This window comes from Nannospalax galili, unplaced genomic scaffold (genome assembly GCF_000622305.1).
Source record: "Nannospalax galili isolate Female #2095 unplaced genomic scaffold, S.galili_v1.0 scaffold979, whole genome shotgun sequence".
Lineage (NCBI taxonomy): Eukaryota > Metazoa > Chordata > Mammalia > Rodentia > Spalacidae > Nannospalax > Nannospalax galili.
This window is the reverse complement of record NW_008343671.1, coordinates 1,198,183-1,221,652: the sequence shown is the minus strand read 5'-3', so window position 1 is coordinate 1,221,652 and position 23,470 is coordinate 1,198,183. Positions and strand designations below refer to the sequence as shown.

The following is a 23,470-nucleotide window of genomic DNA, read 5'->3' as shown; positions in this document are numbered from 1 at the left end:
CAGTACACTCTGCAAGGCATCTGTCTCTCTATGTTCTTGTGATCTCAAAACTTCTCTTCCAGAATTAAATTGGAAAGCTGTGTTCTGTTCACTAACTGGGGCAGCAGATGCTGTTTCTAGCCTGGCTCATTGCTGCTGTTTTTGTCTCTGCTGTAGGGTTGACTTTTGACCAGGACATTTATGCAAAGTAATTCTTGCCTGATACCAGTTTACTTAATACTCTAGCCATACATGTGTGTGTATAAATATGTAGTGTCTGTTACAGTGTGTGGCCCACAACAGTACAGCTTCAGTGATTGTACTAGAGGCAGCTACTATTACAAAAAAGAAACCTAAGCCCAACAAAAGGTTTGTATCAAGATTTGGACATCAGCTCACAATTTGAAATAGATTCTCAAATTCCTACTTCTGGAAGCACCCCCAACTGAGCTGGCTTTGGGAAGCTAGCTGGGATGGAAACTAACGTTAAAGACAGTAAAAGGAGTAAAGATCACTGTCAGTAAGAAGTTTCCCATTCAAGTGTGACTTCCAATTCCAATCCTTTTGCTCTCCATTCTCACTGTTAAGAGTTAGTAAGAGAAACTCGGCTGTTGGCATCTCCTCATGGAGAGCCTCCTGTTCTAAACGTCTCTGTCATTCCCCAGAGGGCTGGTGTCCTATTCCTACCTGTAAGTTACCCAAGTTTCCTTCCAGGTGGGAGCACTATGTGTGCATCATTGGCTCTGGGTCCATCTCTTGATGAAAAATCAGTTATTTTGATTCCAGGTTGTAGATCTGGGACATAGTGCTCCTCAGTAAAACCCAAATCCTGTATACCACGTTAATGAAATTGTGCTTGCTCTCCATGCTCCTGTTTATAATTTGGATTATAGGCTTTTGCCAAAACTGCCAAAACTATAGAAGGGAAACAAGAGTGTGTTAGTTACTTTTCTTTCTAGTTCAAAATACCTGACAAAAGCAATTTAAGGAAATAAGGGTTTATATTGTCTCATTGTGGTGGGAAGGCATGGCGGCAGGAGCATGAGGTAAGTGGTCATACAGGTTCACAGTCAGCAAACAGATAAACACTGGTGTGCCACTGATTTCCTCCTTTCTTAGTCCACGACCCCAGTCCATGGACTGGTGCCACCCATACCCAGGATGGGTTTTCCCACCTCAGTTACTCCCTGAGCATCCTCATAGACACACAGCAATTTGTCTTAGGTGATTCTAAATCTTGCCAAGTTAGCAGTCAAGGTTAACTATCTCAGAGAGCACCCATGGAGCTGATACAGAGTCTGCAACTCCCACAGCAGTCTCCAGTTCTCAACTCCCTACAGCAGAATTGCTCTCCTAGAGACTTCAGCCCGTTCCCTGTGGGCCAGTGCTGTGAGGTCTGACAGGATTCTAGAAGATTAGAGAGGAAGAAGGTTCACTCCAGCCTTTGGTATCAGAAATGTTTTGCCATTGGAGGCTCCATGTTGCTTAGAAGAGACAAAACTCACATTTTATTTTCTCCCTTTTTATTTTCTGTCTGAAGACCTGGATACAAGTTGCTTGAGGGTTGTTTCTCATTTGTTTGGTTGGTTGGATGGTTGGTTTGATTTTGCTTCAAAGGCAAAACCATCTTGGAGAGCAGTGCATGTATACTTTACGCTGAAAGAGTCATTTTCTTTGGCCCAGAATTGGTGAGGTTCAACTTGACACGGAATTATTCTGCATGGAAATTCATGTCTGAAAACTTTGTTTTCACTCTTCATTCATCTGGGGCCTATGGAGAAAAGTAAACTTCTTTGTGGCTTCATCAGAAGTTTTATCTCTGTGTGCTTTGATCATACGACATGGGACAGATGTCTGAACAAAAGACAGGCATTTCAGAGAGCTTCTCCTGCTTCTCTTGGGGAGCAGCACTTACGGCATCACCAGAAGTGGAGCTTGGCGATCTGTGCTTGTCAGTTCCTTTTTGCACCATGCCAGTGGCTCCCCTGCCCACTGCTCGCCAGTTCGTCCTTTCTTGATCACTTTTCTCTTGCTTTCATTTCTGTGTCTTTTACTTCTGACCAATGAGATCGGGTAGGAAGCAGAACAAACGATGGGCTCTTCTCCTCTCTGCTCCAGCACTCACAAAGAGCATTTTCTTCAAATGTATACTTTGCAAAGGTAGCATTTTTTTCTGTCTGGTGGAGGAAGATAGAAAAGGATGTTTTAGACCATAGTCACCTGTTACTTCTTTTTAAGTGTGCTAGTTTTAATTTTGCTCCTTTGCGCTTCTGTCCCTTCTACATTGCTTATTAGGGAAACATAACTAATTTTTTTTTTAGACAGGGTCTCCCTGTAGCCCCAGCTGGCCTGGAACTCACTATGTAGATTAGGCTGGGCTCAATATCACAGAGATGCTCCTGCCTCTGCCTTCTGAGTGCTGGGATTAAAGGCGTGTGCCACCACACCTGATAAAATTTAATAATGGTCCTAAGTGGAAAAAGACTTCAGAGAATTGACATTTCAAGGCTTGCATTTGCAGCAGGAAAATTAACAGGACTCTGATCTGCCCCCTGGGACTTGTCTGGGCCCTGGCCAGACTCGGAACTGGGGAGCTCTTCTTTTCCCTGGGCTGGAAACTGCTTGTGACTGCTGCTAAGAGCTGCTCCAGTATTAATTTTGTAAAGAGAATTAGCTCATATTGCTACAGATCACTTAAGTTCCTCAACCTGGGCTACAAACTGAGGAATATGAATATGAATATTTATATATTTATATTATTTATAATTGGACCATCACAACAGTAGAAGATTTTGATCCCAATATGCATGGTTGATTTCTCTGGACATAACACATAAGCTGGCTTTGTTCATTTGTTCAAGGGATTGTGGGTATTACGTAAGGTGACAGGAGGATCAAAGGTGCTTTTGGACATAGAGTGGAGTGGAATCCTGCAGCGCCAGCTTCTCCTGCTTCTCCAAATTCCTAAAATACCCAGCCTCCTCTCTGGTAGCTGACCTTTCATACCTTGGGCACAGCTGTCTTTTCAGATCTGTAGTAAGTATTAACTTCTACTGAGGCACGTGCCAGTACTAGTTAATATTAGCCTCAAGAGTTCTTGCTGTCCAAATGCCCCCACATGGCTTCTGTTGCACACTCTGTTGTGTAGGAGTCGTGTGAAGGAGTGTTCTGCTCTGTTTTCGATAATCAGTTTTCAGTCAGTGTCTTGCTTGTTCTGGCATGTGGTGTTGTGAGCCAACAGAAGAAGCAAGACAGGGCTGGAGAGATGGCTCAGCGGTTAAGAACACTGGTTGTTCTTTGCAGAAGACCTGGGTTCGAATCCTAGCACTCACATGACAGCTAACAACTGTCCAAAACTCCATTCCCAGGGGGTCCGACAGCCTCTTCTGACCTCCGAGGGCACTGCACAACACGGGTACACTTACCTACATGCAGGCAATACACGTGTACACATAAAATAAAAAACTAAAAAACAAAAAAAACAACACACCTTTCCTTCACACCAGAGCAATACCACTCTCCATCCTTGTATGTGTCAGGTCACAAATTCCACCGTAGCCACTGCATCGTAGAGCTGGAACTTAGCAGATGTATTGATGGTACATCACTGTAAATTGCCATTGCTGTGTCTGCAGATATGGTGGTTCTGTTATGAGCCCTAGTGGAAGGAAGAAGTCTCAGTGAGATCCACGTACCGCAGCAGTTCAGTGACTGCATTCGGTGTAATCGCGTCTTCTTTACCTGCACTCATGCCACATTGCCTTCCTTTCTCCTGTGCCACCTGCTAATTTCTTTTTGGATCTGGATGAGAATCTTGGAAAGTATACTTGGTAAATGACTGCCCTTAATGTTATTTAGTCATTACTCTTGCCTAATTAAGATTTGTTTCTCTGAGCCTCTGTGAAGTATACAGCTGAATGCCATTTCCAACTACGTTTGCACTTTAAACTTTTTGAAAGCTAAACAAACTCTCACCAACAAGATGCTGTAAGCTTCGGATGTCAAAACACTTGAGGAAATTTTTTTTTTTAGCTTTGTGGACACTTGTTTCCAGATTTCTTCAACAGTGACATCTGGCTGATGGAAAAGAGATGGTAAGCCACCTCTTGTGAGGATTTGGGCCCATCTCTAAGAAGGGATGAGGGCCAGGCTGGGGCATTGCATCTCTGGGTGCAAGTGAGAGGACATAGGAGTACTGGAAGGTCAAGGCTGGTACAGTCTTGGACCTCTAGAGGCCAGCAGAAAGGAAGCCGAGTACAGAGTCAGAAAGGCCTAGGGACAGAGAATGTTTGGTTTCCACCTCTCTGCTCTCCATGTGCCTATTTCTACTCTTTCTTTGAGTACTAAATTCCTTTACTTCTCTGGCACATTTTAATATAATGACACAATATAGACACTGGCTAGCTCTCAGATTTATATATTAATATTTCTTCCACATGATGAGCTAGCTCTCTCTTGTTCTCAATCCCTATAGCAAAGGCTCTGGATTTAGGTCAGATGTCCATCTTGACATCTGTAACTGCTCAGAGAGTCACCTTGCACAAAGTTGCTAAGAGCACACCCTTAGGGACCGGGCATAGTTCAAGCTCATGGCCTAGAATTTCTTGTTATTCAGACCTGGAAGTAGTCAAAGAGTTTCCAACCAGGAGAATTAAGTCAGATTCATGGCAAAATTGAATTATTTATTTATTTATTTATTTGTTTATTTATAACAAGCCCATTTGTTTTATATATTTCATAGTTTTATACCCTTTTTGCTAATATGACAGCACACTTTTCAATTTAGTTAAAAAGTAATGCTAAGGCATTAAATGATCGTGTGGTGTTCAGATGCATGTTTATGTGATGCATTCAGGAAAAGTAGCTGTATAAGCTTTTCATCAAAAGGTCCAGGAAAAGAAACATGGCAGCATTCTTCAGTGACTCACCTAAGTACTCTATTTAAATCACTCTTCAGTTCTGAAAACAGCAGATCCGAATAGTTTAGATGCCCACAATTTTATTGTTGGCCAGTTATAGGCCAGTCCCAACCCAGGCAAAATATACCGTTCTTTAGAAGTGGTATAGAATAAATTTCTTTAAAAAAAAATTTTTTTTTTTTTAGTCTTTTTGAGACAGGGTCTCCCTGTAACCCCAGCTGTCCTGGAACTCACTATGTAGACCAGGCTGGCCTTGAACTCACAGAGATCTGCCTGCCTCTGCCTCCCAAGTGCTGGGATCAAAGGCGTGTGCCATCATGCCCGGCTTTATTTATTATTTTTATTTTATGTATGTGAGTATATTGCCTGCATGTAGGTAGGTGCACCTGTGTCATGCAGTGCCCTCAGAAGTCAGAAGAGGGTGTCGGATCCCCTGAAACTGGAGTTATAGACAGTTGTTAACTGCTATGTGGGTACTGGAAATCGAGACAGGGTTCTTTGTAAGAGCAGCCAGTGCTCTTAACCACTGAGCCATCTCTTCAGCCCTAGACATAAGCGTCTTAACGCTGGGACATTGCACTTGATGGCTGCCTCTACTTGTATCTAGCTGTGTGATCACATGCCTTGGCATAAAGGACAGTTGGACATTTCAGTTCCTGAATCTCAAACCAACATCTCTGCCCTGTTTTTAAAGACTTGTAGAGATGATTCTTTAGCTCCTCCCTGCAGCCCAGTGCTGTGCAGTGAGCTCTCTGGCACCCAGTCTACTGCTCTTCCTGTGCAGTCCTACAAGAAGAAAAGGAATCTGAGTGGAAACGTCTTGTCTCTTGGAGCTCATGCAAGCTTCTCATCTCCTTGGTGTCTTAGCCTCCAGGGAGGCCATGCTGTGAGGACACTCAGGCGTCGGCGCTGCACTCTAACTCCTAGCTCTTTCTCTTTAACACCTCTTGGCTCCCTTTAAGAAGAGAGAAATTTCTCATTCATTTACTATTCATTTGTGAAGTGCCTGCTTTGTGCCAGATCCTAGACTAGGCACTGTATCTACTGCTCCTGTTGAGTTCTGTTGAGCTTCACTTTGAACATTCTAGGTAGTCACTTGCAAAATACCCACCCCCCAAAAAAAGCTAGAGCCATGTGCATACCACCATCTTCATACTGGGTTAGCTATGAGCAGTGGCATTATCCCAGCCAGGACCCTTTGAGGAGGGCAATAAATATAAAATAATAACAAGTGACAAGTACTGAATGTCAGCTATGCATCAGGCACTGTTTTGAATATTTGAATGTTTATTATCTTATTTAAATGACATGATAATTCAGTGTAGCTGGTATTGAAAATCATTTTAGATGAGTAAACAAGCTCAGACAGTAATAGTTAATATTTAACTCATTCACCAAACAAGGTGCTTTGTTAAGTATGTTATATGAAACATGCTCAATCTTCACAACAGTCTGATATTCAGACTGTGATAATCTTCACTTATTTATCTTTGGTGATGTTGGAGATGAGACCTAGGCACTGCCTATGCTAGGCAAATGTTCTACCACAGAGCTGTAGCCTCATCTAAAGTATCTCCATCTTAATTTTGTTTTGTTTTGTTTTGTTTTGTTTTGTTTTTGAGACAGGGTCTTATAGTCTTGGCTGGCCTGGATCTCACTATGTAGACCAGGCTGGCCTTGAATTCACAGAGATCCACCTGCCCCTGTCTCCCCCAAGCGCTGGGATTGAAGGTGTGCATCACCACTCCTGGCTTAATATTTCCATTTTAAAAGTGAATAAAAAGGGGCTAGAGAGATGGCTCAGTGGTTTAGAACACCAGCTGCTCTTGCAGAGGACTTGGGTTCAGTTCCCAGCATCCACATGGTAGCCAACAACTGGATCCGATGCCCTCTTCTGACTTCTGCAGCCTTCGCATGACAGGGGCACACTTGTATACATGCAGGGAATACACTCATATACATGAAATAAAAATAATAAATAAAATATTTTTAAAAAATAAAATGGAAGTGAAAAAACTCAGAGTCCATGGGGGTTATTTTCAGTGTTCAGGTGCTGCATGTACGTGGCATCTCTTGATTAGGATTAGTGATGATCCAATCAACCATGTCCAGCAAAGCCAAGACAAGGCTTTCCTAGCGTGTGAGACTTGTATTCTTGCCTTCAGAGTTGTTGAGAACCTTCCTGAGGCCTGTGTGTCAAGGCTCAGGGACTGCCTTTGCTCATCCTGGTATGCTCCAGGGTGTCATTGCTTTGTGGGTCATGTCCTATGGTAGGTGATGTTGGGCATGCTAAGGAGAGTCGTTCATAGCCTCATTGACCCAAGCAGCATGAACCTATGATAATATTTTCTGTATCTCCTAATAACCAAGCCCTCCATATGTCATTCAGAAATTACCTTCTTCAGGTTTCAATTTGAACCAAGTGGCTTCCATTTAAAACCTCACGTTAGGACTGGCTTAATATAGCTCAGTGGTTAAGCATGTGCCTAGCTTGTGTGAAGCTTTGTGTTCAATCTCAGGCACCAACCACAAAAATAAAATAATCAAATAAAATAAAACCAAATTAAAATGGGTTAGAAATATTTTGGGGTTTTTTTTCAGACATAAAGAAAGATCACTGTAACAAGCAGTACATGTATGTGATACAGAGAAAGTATATTTTTAAATGGAAGTATATTTTTAAACTAAATACTGGATTGGCAATAATTAACCTTTTTAATATATTGTGATTTCCAGAGCCCTTAAGAAAATCTTCTTGTACCCTCCTGCTTCTTATACTTGTAAACTATCAAGTGGTTCTCTTTCTAACCTGGAAGTCTCCTTCATTCCTGAATTTATTTTCATTTGTTTATTCAACAAATATTTACTGTAAGTTAGGCAGTATAGGTACAGCTGTGGACAAGACGCACAGAACGTGAAGTAGAACTATGACAAATAGTACAGAGGAAAGTTTAAGGTGCTGCTAAAAATAACCGTGGTGAGAGAGGGAGAAGTGTTGGGAAGGCAGAGGAGGGCTTCTGGAGGAAGGAATTACACTGAGACCAGAGGGGTGAGAAGGAGTTTCGCAGGTGAGGCATGGGGAGGAAGGGAGCATCTAGGCAGAGGGAACAGCATGTGCGAAGGCCCTGGGGAGACACAGCCTGGCTCATTTTGATCTGAGACAAGAAAGGAAGTCCAGGGAGAAAGTCAATGCTGTTGGAAAAGGCTTCCTTTTGACTTTTAAAGATTATTGGCTTAAAAATGAACACTTCAGGAAACTGGTAATTCTGATGACTCGTTCTCGTGTCAAGATGCAGTGGCTGTATTTCAAAGGGGAGAGGTAGAAGCTAGGGCCAAAAGGGGGAGGCTGGGGCAAGTAGGAAGGGCTTTGAGATGACTCTGGTTCTGGGGGCTCTGTATCCTCAGGCCTGAAGACAATTGTGGGCGCCCTCATCCAGTCTGTGAAGAAGCTGTCGGATGTGATGATCTTGACCGTGTTCTGCCTGAGTGTTTTTGCCCTGATCGGCCTGCAGCTGTTCATGGGAAACCTGCGAAACAAGTGTGTTGTGTGGCCCATAAACTTCAATGAGAGCTATCTTGAAAATGGAACCAAAGGCTTTGACTGGGAGGAGTATATCAACAATAAAAGTAGGTGGTCCCTCCACAGCTAGAATAAAAGCTTGATCACCCCTGGGCTGTAAAAAGTAGTCCTGCCCAGAAAGGCGAAGCAGCACTACCAGAAGTAGCCACGGGCAGCTGTTCCCCAAGGCAGGCAGGAAGGGTCTGGAAGCCTCGAATCCCAACCCTTGGAAACCAACTGAACCCTTAGAGTGGCTTCATATGTCCCCCTAAATGTTTGCTTTAATGTTCATGCTTAGAAGCTTGATAAAAAATTGTTTCCTTTGCTGGCTTATCTGAAATATTTAAAAATTTAGTCCAGAATATGCTTATGGAACCCAAGTTTTTTAGTACTAGTCAGACCGACCTTTGTAATCGATCCTGTCTAGGGAGTCAGGCAATTTCTTACACATCATTTGCTCTTTCTACAGTTAGGGAGCTTCAGTAATTCATTTGAGGAACTAAAGCACTGGGGTCTTGCATTAATGAAAATTTGGTGCAATGATATTTCTATTAACAAAAAAATCACCATTAGTCACTCCAGAGAAATAAAATCAATTAAGTAGCTACCATTGCAAAGGAGATCTCAGAGGCAGAGCCTTCTGATTTAAAGTAGGACATGATAACTAATGACTAGTGAGAAGTTTTAGAACATCTTGATAAAAATGTTACAAGGATAAAAGGATAGAGTTATACAAAGGGATGAAGAACTCAGAAACTTACTTTAGACCCTTTCAAATACCAGAGCCTGGGAAGTCAGGTGCCTGTGAAGAGAGTATTCCATCAGAGGGTATAGGATAGTACTTCAAGTTTGTAAATGTATATAAGAAAATCATTAAGGAAGGAATTCTCATCAGCTTTCACTGCTGTTGGGAAAGATTTATATGAGCTAAAGATCAATAGCTGCTTCTGCTGGGGCGAGTAAGGGACAATATAACCTTATTCTCTCATTCTCTGAATTCTGCCTATTCATTTCCTGCCTCTTCGAACTTTTCTAGCAAATTTTTACACGGTTCCTGGCATGCTAGAACCTTTACTCTGTGGGAACAGTTCTGATGCTGGGTAAGTAGCTCACCTAATTTTGTTCTCCTTCCTTAAAATAATGTGCCTATTATTAGTGGGATCAAAATGGGCAGTATTTTCACTTTTCTTTGTGTTCACATAATGGACCCCACAATTGGGTCTGACCTATTGCTGACTCAGATTTTCTTTCTGTTTCATATTTTTCTGTCCAAAGTTGACATTTCACTAGTAGGTAAATGTGCCTGTAGTCTTAAGCTAAAATCAAAGATGTAAAAAGACCAGGAGGAAATCTGTAACACCAAATAGCTTACCTTCCTCTTGCAGATTCTCTCATCCTATCTTAACACAGTTAATACAATATGAAACAAGGACACTGTCTTGGTGAGACTTTAGCATCCAAAGATGGCCCAGAATGTACTAGATCTGACAGTATGGGGGAAGGATAGTAACAACACAAGATTCAAGTCCTAATTCTACTTCTAGCTCTAAGCCCTTTGCTGAGCCATTTAATCTAGCCAAGCCTCAATTTCCTCATCCATGAAATAGATTCAATAAGCTATGCTCTCTCTTCCTTGCAAGGTTACTGTAAGAAGCCAGTTAAATAACATACATGGAGGTACTTTGTAAGCATAGGGCTATTCAAATATAGGATGGTCACTTAAAGTATAGTGATCCCCTAGGATCTGGTGTTTTAATGTGACCATGATAATTAGAAATCCAGCTAAATACTATATTGAAGTAGATACTAGAAATTACATCAAAAGAGATATCAGATGAGTCAAAAGGCAGAAGACCTTGTGTAATTCAGGCCACTGAAATCTCTAGACTCAGGTTATCACAGCAAGAGTGGACAGAACACAGAGAACAAAGACGACCTCTAAATACCTGTCATCTACGATGGAGCTAAGTTAAATGCGATTGAGTTGTACGTTGATATGGATCCAAGACAGTGGTTCTCATGCTTTGGCATGCGTAAAACCACCTGGCATATCTCTTTAAAATGCAGATCCATAGATTCCTATCTCCAGAGTGTTCAGTGCCTAAGTTTTGAGTAGGACGTAGCACTCTGCATTTCTAAAAGAACAGCCAGCTAATTCTGATTCCCCCTTTTCTTTGTGTTTATTTTTCTTCCGAATTTGTTGTCCTGGCTGTATATATACATGGCTCTTTTTATCTCCAAAGTCATAGAATAAATGGGTTTGAGTTATTTATTATCTCCAAGGTCATGACTGGGTAGAATTAGGTTGAAAAATCCTGAACCTCCTTTCTGAGTGAATGTGTGTTGCCAGGAATCAAACCCAGGGACTGTGCTTACTATACTAGTGCTCTTCCACCGAGCTACATCCCATCCCAGTGGTGTCCCTTTCTTTCTTCAGGCAATGCCCAGAGGGATACCAGTGTATGAAAGCAGGAAGGAACCCCAACTATGGTTACACAAGCTTTGACACTTTCAGCTGGGCCTTCCTGGCATTATTTCGCCTTATGACCCAGGACTATTGGGAAAACTTGTATCAGTTGGTAAGTAATACCTCTTTTTCTTTATGATAGAGTTGGCATGAAGCTATGTGGAGTTGGAGACTTTCTGTGTGAGAGACCTTTCATGAACATTTTAAACAGAATCTGAAGATGGCATTTCCCATAGTCAGCTGGCTTACAGTATAAGTGAATTTGCCTAGCGCTCAGCCCTGTGTCTTGAATGCTTAGTCATGGACAACTTAGAAGCTTGCAGTCTTGACAGCCTTAGACTGGGTTGGGAATTTGCTGCCCTACTTACTTTCTCTTGTCTCACCATCTGCAGTGTATTTCCTTTTGGAGTTTTTTCCAGCAAGCTGTGTGTATTAAATGAGGCCAGTAGCCATTTCATTTGGCCACACTGATAATTTTGGGTGTCCTGTAATTTTACAGGTTGCAATGGGGAAGTTAGTGTGGCTAATTGCCAAGTTAAATTTCATGACAATCCATTGCTTTCTCTTTCACTCTGGTATTTGATGATACCAGTTAGTTAGAGAATAAGAAACATGCTTCATCTTGCATGAAGGAAAATCTTTAAGGGAAGCTTCTAGTTCAAATCCCTAGACCAATGTTTAATGTTGAACTAGAATGCCCTCAGGTTTGAATCTACTTCATAAAAAATTTGTGATTGGCACTAAATTCATTAAATACTTGTTAACTGAAGGAATAAAGATGAGCCAGGCCTGGTGATGCAGGCCTGTGATTCTAGCACTCAAGAGGCAGAAGCAGGAGGATCGCTGCAAGTTTGAGGTCAGTCTCATCTACACAGCAAGTTCTAGGCCAGCCAGGACCACATCGTGAGACCTTCTCTTGATGGCCAGCTAAGGTCTTGACTGTGTACGTGGTCCGAGGCACACTGGCCCTATTGTTGGACCTCTCCCACTCCCAGGTACCAAGAGGTTTTCTGTCATTTTTCTATTCCTCTTCTGCAGCCCCGGTTACCTTCACTTGTGCCCTGCAGAAAATGTAAAGTACCTAACTAAACGTCTAGGGAAAAAAAGCCTTAGATAAGGAGTTGGGGAAGTTGGGGGTGAGTGGTGACTACATTACAAATATATTATGCCCATGTATGAAATCCTCAGGGAATGAATAAAAATATTACATTAAAAAAATCAAGTATTTTTCTATGAATATTTTTTTCTCACAATGGAGGGTGAGAGTTAAGCATTTGAAAGACATTCAGCTGCTGGGACGCTCAGGTTCTATAACAAGAATTATCATACAGTGAGCACTGTCCTATTCAGACTGCAAGTGGTGTTCCTACCAAGGCACTAGACTCATGAAGTGTTTCCATCCTGCTTCATTGATGCAAGTAACTGAGGGAACAGCCTTTGTCCTTACAGACCTTACGAGCAGCTGGGAAAACATACATGATCTTCTTTGTCCTGGTCATCTTTGTGGGTTCTTTCTATTTGGTGAACTTGATCTTGGCCGTGGTGGCCATGGCATATGAGGAGCAGAATCAGGCAACACTGGAAGAGGCAGAGCAAAAAGAGGCTGAGTTCAAGGCAATGCTGGAGCAGCTTAAGAAGCAGCAGGAGGAGGCACAGGTTGGTGGCTGATTCCTTGCAGCAGGCCTTCGTCCAGATCATGGTCACCAAGGCTCCAGCTAACTGCCATTGCAGTTGATCTTTTATTATGTATTTCAGCCCTTCAGTGTTCAACTTCTATGATGACTAGGAAGAAAAAGTTGAGTAGTTTATATAGTGTTTCATTTAAGCATAGCCTTTCATTAATTTGTTGGTTTGTTTGCTTATTTATTTGGTGCTGGAGATTAAGCCCAACTTTGTGTATCCTAGGCACAAGTACTCTTATTACTGAGCTAGATCCCCAGTCCCAAACGTAGCCACTTTTTGGTTGAGAAAAATATTAGGATCTTCTTGATGGATTCTCTGGCCATAGAATATTATTTCTAATTAAAAAGAAGATATGAGGGCTAAGTGGATCTCTGTGAGTTCGAGGCCAGCCTGGTCTACATAGTGAGTTCCAGGCCAGCTGGGACTACAGGGAGACCCTTTCTCAAAATAAACAAACAGAAGATACAGAAAATTAAAATAAAATTTGGAGACAGACTTGTGATTCCACTGTTCTGATATTTAACTCTCTGATTCTCCTAATACACATGTATTTTTGCTTTGTTGACCCCATGATATATGATATAGCTTCTAAGCTTTCATTCCATTATTGCACAGTATGGAATCCTTTGGTACCACGAAAGCAGCCAGGTCCTTATCTGAGATACTCAGAAGAATGAATCCCAACATGCTCAGCACTGGGTTCTCTGATCACTTAGGGCTGTGTGCCAAGATGCAAATTCATCTAGAAAGTGGAGGCAGCTTCCTCCTGCAGGCTGGGCTCCCTCCCTTCCTTTCTGTGGAGAAAATGGTTCCTTGGTGGTTTACTTGGGTGTCCGCAGACAGTGCTTCTGACCTGCTCTGTTGCTCTGCCCCCTTCCCTAGGCTGCTGCGATGGCCACTTCAGCAGGCACTGTCTCAGAAGATGCCATTGAAGAAGAAGGTGAAGATGGGGTCGGCTCTCCACGGAGCTCATCTGAAATTTCTAAACTCAGTTCAAAGAGTGCCAAGGAAAGACGTAACAGAAGAAAGAAGAAGAGGCAGAAGGAGCTCTCTGAAGGAGAAGAGAAAGGAGATCCTGAGAAGGTGTTTAAGTCAGAGTCAGAAGATGGCATGCGAAGAAAGTTCCGGCTGCCAGATAACAGAATAGGGAGGAAATTTTCCATCATGAATCAGGTAAACTTTGCACTGGCCCAAATAAACCTAAAGAATTCTGCTTTTCCTACTCTCAACTTGGCCACACAACCCCCAGACCCATCCCTGCACCTGCCTTTCCTCTCCATGCTCTACATTGCCTTCCCCTAGCTGGAAGCCTTGGGGACTCTTTGATCCTGTCTTTCCTCCTGTGGTGTAAAAGACAGCCTTAGGCTGTATGATCTTGTTAGGCAGGATTGCGTCATACTAGCAGGCCTCCAGTTCCAAAACATCAGGAAGAACTTTTCTCCTCTTAGTGGCTCAGTACCTGGCATCACTGTTTAAAGTATTGCATGTGATTGTCAGGAGTAATAATTGTGGAGGTCCTTAGGACATCTTATTTGAGCATGGCAATTTCTAGTCATTGATTACTGAAGCTATATTGTACATATGGTAGCTGTACAATATGCTGATAAATTAGTCCATAATCTATTGAAAGCCTCTTTTAACAAACTTTAGTAAATGAGGAAACTAATAAAGGGGAGAACGCTGACCTACTCAGTACCTACTCAGCATTTTATTGCTGTAAGTATCACCTTTGATATTTTACCATGGTCGTCACCTTTGGATTTTAAAGAACACCACAAAAAAAAATTTTAGGCAATTTAATTCCCCGCTTTGAAGAAATCCCACAGACTGTATAGGTATAGAATAGAGCATCGCTACTAGGAATGCCAGTGTGTCCCATGTCTTTTTTTGCCTTTGCATCTCTCACCTCCCAAGTACGTCTTTGGCCATTCTGTTCGTTCATCCTGACAGACTCTTTCATGCTCCTTCTTTGTGTTCTGATTGACCTCTCAGGAGTTCTCCAACTGGACGGCCTACCTCAGCTGTGGTCTCTCTAGTCTTTCTCCCTCTCTTTTTCTGTTTTATGCTGTCAGCTATTCACTTGTGACTCTCATTGTTCGTGTACTGAGAATTTATGGAGTGTCTACTGAGGGTCAAGAATGGTCCTAGGTCCTACAGATCAAGAGGTGGTTAAACATCAGCCTTATCCTAGGGAGCTTACAGTACAGCGGGGAAGCCAGATACATTAAAAGAATACACATATGCATAATATATTTTTCCATAATTGAAGTATACTTAGGGGTGTTTTGGAGAGGTGTGCCAGAACCAGCAACTTCAGCAGAGATTTTCTGGGGAAGATAATTTCTGAATAAGGCTTAAAGGATAAACAGAAATTAGTCACAGGTAGGTGTGTGTGTGTGTGTGTGTGTGTGTGTGTGTGTGTGTGTGTGTGTAGAGAAGACAGAAGAGCACCACAGGGACAAAAAAAAAAAAAAAAAAAAAGATGTTCCAGGTTTAAAAGACAAGTATATTCCAACTTAGACATCCCAAGATTGAGTTACTTAAATAAGCAAGTGTCTTTCAGGCATAAGAACAGTCAGTAGTTATAGGTCAGGGGGGAGATCCTAAGCTGAGCACTCAACTCTAGAACCATGAGGCTTGATGGTATCACTCAAAACCTATCAGGTGTGAAAACACAGGCCAGAGACTTGACTGGTGGTACTCATGGGAGTAGGAGGTGGAGTCTCATGGAAGAAAATGGATGAGTGGCCATCAGAGGTGCTAAGAACAGTGCGTTTGTGAAGCTGCAAGTAGAAAGGTTGGGAATACAGAGCAATGATCAGTGGCTGAAATTGAACAGAGATACCTAGTAAGTTAGAACTGGAAGTGCCTCTCGGATCTGGCAACAGAAAGTCACTGAGGACCTGTGGTGGCATGCCTCAATGCAGAGTGAAGATGGATTGAAATAGCGATAGTAAGCATTGATTCCTCCTCTGCACTTCTTTAAAGAGTATGTATGAAAGCTTGCCATAGTGGCACATGCTTGTGATCCCAGCACTCAGGAGGCCAAGGCAGGAGGATCTCAAGTTCAAGGCCAACCTGGACTACATAGGAAGACCCTGTCTCAAGAAAACAATACATACAAGAAAGAGTATAGGTGAAAATAAGCATTTTTGTAATAGGGGAGAGGGAAAAGAGAGACGAGTCAGATTAGAGAGGGAGCACAGCAAAACAGGAATGGGTCACTGTCTCGGAAGTTGTGGAAATGGATGCAGTCATTGGCAGGAATTATCCCTTGAAACCTCAGGAGAATAGATGAGGGTTGGTGGGTGTTTGTACACAGGAAGATGACCCCTGACAGTCTAATTTTTCTAGATTGTAGAAGTTTTTAAATCTTATCAAAGGAACTGAGAGGTTGAGTTGGGTATCGAAGAGACTATTGACAGTTCAGAATAGTTATTAAGAAAAAGAAAGAATTTTCCTAATGAGATGTATTTTGTTTGCTAATTGTCTGATTCTTTTTCATAAGGTTCATGACATCCCCTCCCTGATACAGATCCAACTTACCGTTCAGTCCCCAGACACTGGGCCCCAGCAGGCACCTAGCACTTAACCCAGAATGGAGCATGAGGTGCTTCTCGTATATGATACTTGTTTTCTGCCTTCTGTGGTTTGCTCTAGAAATGCTCTAAGATGCCCTGTTGTCCCGTCCATAAGTGTCCACATCATTGTTGTTCTTCACATGTTTCTGCCAAGAACCTTCCCTGACTCCCTCCCCCAGGTAGAGGTCCTCACTCATCTCCCTGTCGTGCTTCCTTGTGGCTCTTTCCTGTGTGTACCCTATCCACATGCGTTTATTTCCATATCCTCTCCTCTCTTAACATCCTAAAGCCCACTTTTATATCCATGGTTATCATTCAGATACTGTTGGCCAATCAAATGCAGAACTCTTAGAGATCTGATTTAATTACCTCTAGGAGGTCGGTTGTGGCCCACAGCCACCTCTGTCTCACCTTCACATCACATTTCTCCTAGTCTGGCCTCTTCTGGGGAAATGTGATTGCAGCTTTGTTGTGATTCTGTCCTTGTCTTCAGAACCACCACTGAGCTCCTTAATGAATACCTCAGTGCTCCTAGCTCTTGTCTGTTGAATAGTCTCTGATTAATCTATAAGCTGTAGCACAGAGTCGCATTGATTGCTCCCTAGCTCAAAAAATAAAACTGGGTTCTGAGATGTCCTGCTTTGCATGAAAATGTTCACTTCCTCTAATTTTTCCATTTGAAAAAAAAAAAAAAACAAAACTGTAGCTTCCTAGAGGCCATGGCTGACTGCCAAGACTTACTTAGGTGTCCCACATGCTAGTCATAGTCCTTGTCCTAGGGCTCTCCTGAAGTTTCTTTGGTTTTATTCGGAAGAGTAACTGAAGAAACAGAGACCTAGAGAGACCAGTTTATCCATGTTATGTCACTAGTAGGGTTAGAGCCAAGATTCGGACACAAGTTCATCTGCTCTAGCTAGAACTTGTGCTCCTAGGGCCAGGTGTGGTGGCACATCCCTTTAATCCCAGCACTGGGAGTCTGAGGCAAATGAATCTTCGTGAGATCCAGGCCAGCCTGATCTACATAGTGAGTTCCAGGCCAGCTGGGACTACAGGGAGACCCTGTCTCAAACAGACTGAAAAACCAAACAAAACCAGAAAAAAGGACTTGTGTTCCCAGCCATCTTTGCCTTGTAGCTCGCACCTATGTACTCATATGTGGTCATCTCTCCTGTTGTTTTAACAGTGAATGTACCTTCAGTTTTCCCACAGCATAGTACAGGTATGTGCCAGTTTCCTCTCTGTTCTTATCTCCTGACATCTCTTACCCACCCATTCTGTTCCCATTTCTCTCAGTTTTCAGGGATTCTGGCATTTCTTAACATATTATGTTGAAACTAATTTTTTTGGCGAAGTATTTTATTTATTCCCTTATAGCAGTTCTCAAGCCTTTATGGTCTAGGACACCTTTGTGTCTTTAAAAATTATTGGGGGCCTACTGAGATGGCCCAGTGGATAAAGGCACTTACTGCCAACCTGACAACCTGAGTTCAGTTCCTGGAATCCACATGATGGAAAGAGTTGGCTGACTGCACAAGCTGTGCACACATACTCACAAATAAATAAATGTAAAAGTATTTGAGGCCCCCAAAGAGCTTTTAGTTTTTTAAAAAAATGCATCTCAGCCTATCTTAATATAAAATGTATTTAAGATATTTATTTAAAAATAGTAAATAAACCCATCATACAATTAAAATAAATTATATTTTTAATAAACTATTTTGAAAATGAAAATAGTGGAGAAGAAAGTAGGCTTGGTTACACTTTGCATTCTCTTTAACTGAGCGTTAATCAAGCTGGGGTATCAGTCCTGCTGATGGGTGTACTAAGTCTGTTGCAATATATCATTCGAAGTATTTGAGTCAAATGCAGTTTGATGCAGATACAGAACTGGAAAAAGGAGGATTCTGCAGCCTTTTCAGATCATTTTGGATGCTCGTCCTTTGTGCTGTTCTTAGCTGAGCAGTGGCAACTTTGAATGTGTAATTGGACTCTGGAATCTGAAACTCTCCCAGTAGCTTCTGCGTGCCGCTCATTATACTAAAATCCTTTGCTCTGTTCCTGTGACCCTTATCCCATGAATGACGGTATCCTGAAGTGATCCTTTGCAAAACTTTAGTTCCCTGGGCTATACAAATCTTCCAAATGCTGACATAAAGTATCTTTAAAACCCCAAGATCTCCAAATATTAAAGCTGTCAACCCCCCACAGCACCCTATAGGTGCTTGTGAGAAGGTAAGAGTAGTGAAATGGCCATCCTCTCAATATTACCATGGAACAGGTTTTACCTGGCTGGTTGGGAGCACAGCTAAGTGGAGCTTAGGGATCACTGAGAGTCTCTGGGTCACATTTTAAGAACCATTGCTCTAGTGGAAAGGAAAAGTGAAGGGAAAGGAGATAGAACATTAAAAGTCACCCACATGTATCATGTGAAACATCCCTCTGATTGTAAGCCCATGGTGGTCTACAGGTCATCTGGGGACAGGGGGTGTAAAGTCCATCCCCTCAAATCCAGAGCACACCAGAGCTATTTTCCCAAGAAACACCTAGACAGGCCATATTTTTTTAAGTAGCTATGATGTGAGCATCTGAGAAGGGCCAGAAGCACTTAATTGGTTAGCAGGAAAGATTTTTAAAACAAAAAGTACCACCTACTCATTTCAAAACCCTGCTTTGAATCCCAGGAGTCAGAGCTCCTGAGACACAATAGGTATTTTATTAAATAAAATTAATTTTATTAAATAAATAATTTTTTAATGAAAAAAATTAATTTTATTGTCAAATGACTCAAATGTCTTTCCTTAGGTGGAGATTAATGTGTCAGGAAGTATCAGTGAAATCATGATGCAGTCTAGGGAAATTCACCTTGAAGCAGAGCAGGGACCCACTTGCATGTGCTAACGGCCAGTTTGCAGTACACAGTGAAAATACAAGCTGCTTAAGCTGGCTGTATCTACTATGTACACAGCAGTCCAAGAGCTGTATAAAGGGCACTGTGACTGTGAGCAGCTTGTAGATGGTTACAAAGGAGGGATAACACATGCATTTTTTTTTTAAGGTTGTGAAAGCTGAGCATAAAACCCCTGAGAGAGGGCCTAAGTGCTGTGGGCGGGTTCAGGAGGTTAACAGAGGAAGAAGCAGGGAGGTGAACAATGAGAATACAGAAGGTTTGCAATGCTGAAAAAAGTGTGTCCTGGCAGTGGAGAAAGGCAAGTCCTGAAGGCAGGGCTGCTGTGTGCTGGGACATATGAGGGGAACAGTGAAAGTTAAGTAAAACGCTGTTGATGCTTCTCTTAGGACAGAAAGTATTAAAGAAGATTGTGGGCTATACCAAAGATGTCCCTGTTTTGTCCTGTCCATCTGTCTCTCCAGTGACATCCTCAGGTTGTGTGTCACTATAGAGTTTATTATCATTTCTGCTGGTGCCACCCCACATACTTGCTTTTGAAGCTTTTCATATGCAGATCAACCAGTCCAAAGCTCCTGGCCACAACTACTGCCTTGGTCTAACTCACACCCAAGCCAGTATTTACCTACCCCAAACCACTCCAGGGCCAGGCACCAAACAACTAAATGCTACCTCTGTAGTCCATATATACCCTACATTATTCAAACTCTCCAGTCCTGAACTTGCTCAAACCTGCCCCCCCGCCCCATTCCTTCCTGGGGAAACATAATAAAGGCTCTGGCTGTGCGCTTCCTGCACTCATGCCTCCCATGTAGTCCTCCACCATATTGAGCACCTGGCTTGGACACAGTCAGAAACTCTTCTTTCAAAGGAGTTCTTTGTGGCTAACGTCTTTATGTCTTTGTCTTCTTTTTCTTTTTCTTTTCTTTTTTTTTTTTTTTAAGACAAGGTCTTGCTGCATAACCTAGTCTGATCATAAACTTGTGTTTCTCCTGCCTCAGTCTCCTGAGTGCTGTGATGACAGCCTGCCTAGCTTTTGTCTTTATATCTTAAGACACCATCTCCCAGCCAGTTCTTTTTACCAGACTGTCTATGGTAAAGTTTCTATTTTTTCCCAATTGTTCATGAACTGATACTATTGTAAAATGTAACAACAATGAATTTGTAGAAAAATTATCATATTCTTCGATGTTATGACAATGTTAATTGCTATAAAAATTCCCAAATGTTCCCCTTAATTTCTTTGCTTGTTTTATTGCAAACCAGTAAGTTTTGTACTAGCATTGATCTGTAAATGCCAGGCCCACTGCCCACATTGAGTAGAACTGGTTCAGGGAAGCGAATCAGTTTTAGTGAGGATACCCAAGCATATATGTACCAGGAGGAGTAGTAAGCTGGAGCTTTACCAATCAACAACATGGAAGAAGGAAACTTAAGAGCTAGCCGTGTGTGTGCCTTTATAACATACAAACAAGACATCAACATTCTGGAATCTGTCTAACCAGTGTGCCATCTCCTCCCAGTGCAAAGATGTAGCAGAACAGAATAAGTCTGGGTGATCAGAGATGTTGTTAACACATGGCATTTGTTTAACAATGAGATCACCTTCATGTTGATGGAAATAATCCATGATCAATGTATTTCTTTTCGTTTTTCATTTTTCTTGTTTTCTGTTGTGGTGCTGGGGATGGAAGCCAGGGCCTTGTGGAACCTGACCAAAAACTCTGTCACTGGGCTGTACTCCCAGCCCCTGATTTGATTTTCTTGAGGTGGCCCCAGTGATGAAGTTCCTTTATATCTCAGAAGCTTGTGGGTTACTTAGAGTTAAGTCAGGAAAAGACCACTCAGGAAGTAAAGGACACAGGTGAGAGAGTGGAATGCTTGGGACTAGAAATCTTCAAAGAGAATGCAGCCATCTAGGGACAGAGGCTTTCTACATTGCAGGAAGAAACAGGAACCAGAAGCACCATGAGAACAGAGCCAGAAGTGGGATTTTCAACACCACCAAGACAAGGGCAAAAGTACTAAAGATGATCCCTACAGCCCTCTCCAGGGTTATGTCAAAGTATTATTGAAAAAAGTTTCTGTAACATTTATAATGGATGCACTGTTGACAGTATGAACCCCCAAGAAACAGTAATCAGTTAGTGTCATCTTAGAAGAAAGTTAAAGTATGAAATCTAAAGCCAAAACCTCCTGTTACCATTTTCAATTGTGAAAGAACATCTAAAGTCCTGACACGGAAGGCTAAGCGCCACAGGGTAGCAGGGCTTGTCTTCGCAGTCACCTGTCCAGCTTCTTTCTCTTACAGCAGCAGTTCTTAGACTGAATTTGCATTCCCCCTGTGGCACTTGGAAACTTTGCAATTGTGGTTTCCAGGAATCTAACTTCCTAACATTTTTTTTGAGAGTTTCATACATGAGTATTATATGTACATTATTTCTACTTCTTCCATCCCCCTTCCTACTCCTCCCACGCCCCTCCATTCCCTTTCAATTTCTTGTCTTTATTGTACATTCATATATACATTTATAAATATACATATATATGTATAATGCACTGAGTCCATTTAGTGGTGCTCATGTATATTTGTATTCAGGGCTTTCTACCTGGGATTAGATAACTTCTCAGGGAGCTAGACCCTGGAGAAAACTGATTGTCCCTCCCTCAGCATCCATTGATTGCCCATAGCTCTTCCATCTTGAAGTGGGACCCCATGAAATTTCCCCCATCCACTTTGGCGTAGCAACTGGTTTTGTCACTTTGCAGTTCCTGTTAGACTACCACACTGTGGTGATTTCATTGGTGCAGTTTCCCTTTCATGTTTAGAATGCATTAACTAGCAGCAGGTGTCTTGTCCCTCTGGCTTTTACAATCTTTCCTCCCCCTCTTCTGTGATGTTCCCTGAGCCTTAGATATAGAAGTTGCATTGTAGATATATCACTTAGTGATGGGTATCTCGCAGTCACTGTATTTTGACCAGTTGTGGAACTTTGAAATAGTCTCCTTTTATTGCAAAAAGAAGCTTCTGATGAGTGTGAGAAGTACACTTGTCTGTAAGTATAAAGATACATAATTAGAATATAGTAAGAGAGCTGGGCATGGTGGTACAAACCCTAAATTCCAGCACTTGGGAGACAGGCAGGTGGATCTCTGTGAGATCAAGGCCAGCCTGGTCTACATAGCCAGTTCCAAGCCACCTTGGAGCTACAGGGAGACCCTGTGAGATCAAGGCCAGCCTGGTCTACATAGCCAGTTCCAAGCCACCTTGGGGCTACAGGGAGACCCTATTTAAATACACACATACACACACACACACTCTACATTGGTCTAGGAAAGTGACAGGTAGATTCTTCTTTAGGATCTATGACCTCTTCAACCACGTGTACTTGGCTGTGTTTACAGTACCATGCATGAATTATCTCCTACTGAGCAGGCTTTAAGTTCAAGGTACCCCCAAGATAAAAGTACCACTATTGCACTAACAGATTTTCTGGGCTGAGTCATTGTTGTGGTTCATAGGCTTACATCTGGGTAGGACTGTTGATTGTTTTTTGTTTTCCCTTGGCAGCTTGCATAGTCTCTTCTATGATATCTCATACTATGAGAGCTTCTCTTTAGGGAGGAGACTTCCAGGTCAGTTCTAGCTTAATTGCTCCAAGTCCTGTGTCCAAAGCATCTTAAGGCCTAACCCCTAACTTTTAACTTACATGGAGCTGTAGCTAATATCAGCCCTGTGGTCCAGAGTCTTCCTGCTTCTCCTTTTCCATTTCCCTTTTTGGAGAGGTCCTTTCTTCCCCTTCATCCTAGATCATCCTATGTGACTTATTTTCTTGAGGTACCCAAAACCCTTGGGATGCCAAAAAAAAAAAAAAAAAAAAAAAAAAATTGAAAATATTAGCCTAAACAGTTTTCTCTAACATAGGGTCCTTAACTCCATTGTAAGATATTCTGAATATATCTCTTCCTCACATGTGTCTTTTAAGAGTAAAAGAATTCTAATCAGCTGGGTGTGGTGACACATGCCTTTAGTCCTAGCACTCAGGATGCAGAGGCAGGCAGATCTCTGTAAGTTTGAGGCCAGCCTGGTCTACATAGCAAGTTCCAGGCCAGCTGTGGCTACAAGGAAACCCTGTCTTGGTTTGTTGTTTTGTTTTGTTGTCTTTTTGAGATGGGTCTCCCCATAGCCCCAGCTGACCTGGAACTAGAACTCACTGTGTAGACCAGGCTGGCCTTGAACTCACAGAGAGCCACCTGCCTCTGCCTCCTGAGTGCTGAGATTAAAGGCGTGTACCACTATGCCCAGCTTATTTTTATTATTTTTTTATGTGCATGAGTGTTTTGCCTGCTTGTTATTTTTGGAAACGGGGGTGTAAA

General features: G+C 42.2%; 1 protein-coding gene across 1 annotated transcript in view; it reads left to right on the top strand.

Moving 5' to 3' along the window:
- The window catches only part of Scn8a (sodium voltage-gated channel alpha subunit 8), a 196,068-nt gene that overhangs the window by 110,679 nt on the left and 61,919 nt on the right, over window positions 1-23,470 (top strand). Inside the window, exons 7-11 of the mRNA XM_008840003.3 lie at window positions 8,304-8,525; window positions 9,494-9,557; window positions 10,895-11,036; window positions 12,374-12,580; window positions 13,490-13,780. Coding sequence (XP_008838225.1) covers window positions 8,304-8,525; window positions 9,494-9,557; window positions 10,895-11,036; window positions 12,374-12,580; window positions 13,490-13,780 — 926 coding nt within the window. The remainder of the gene's footprint in view (window positions 1-8,303; window positions 8,526-9,493; window positions 9,558-10,894; window positions 11,037-12,373; window positions 12,581-13,489; window positions 13,781-23,470) is intronic.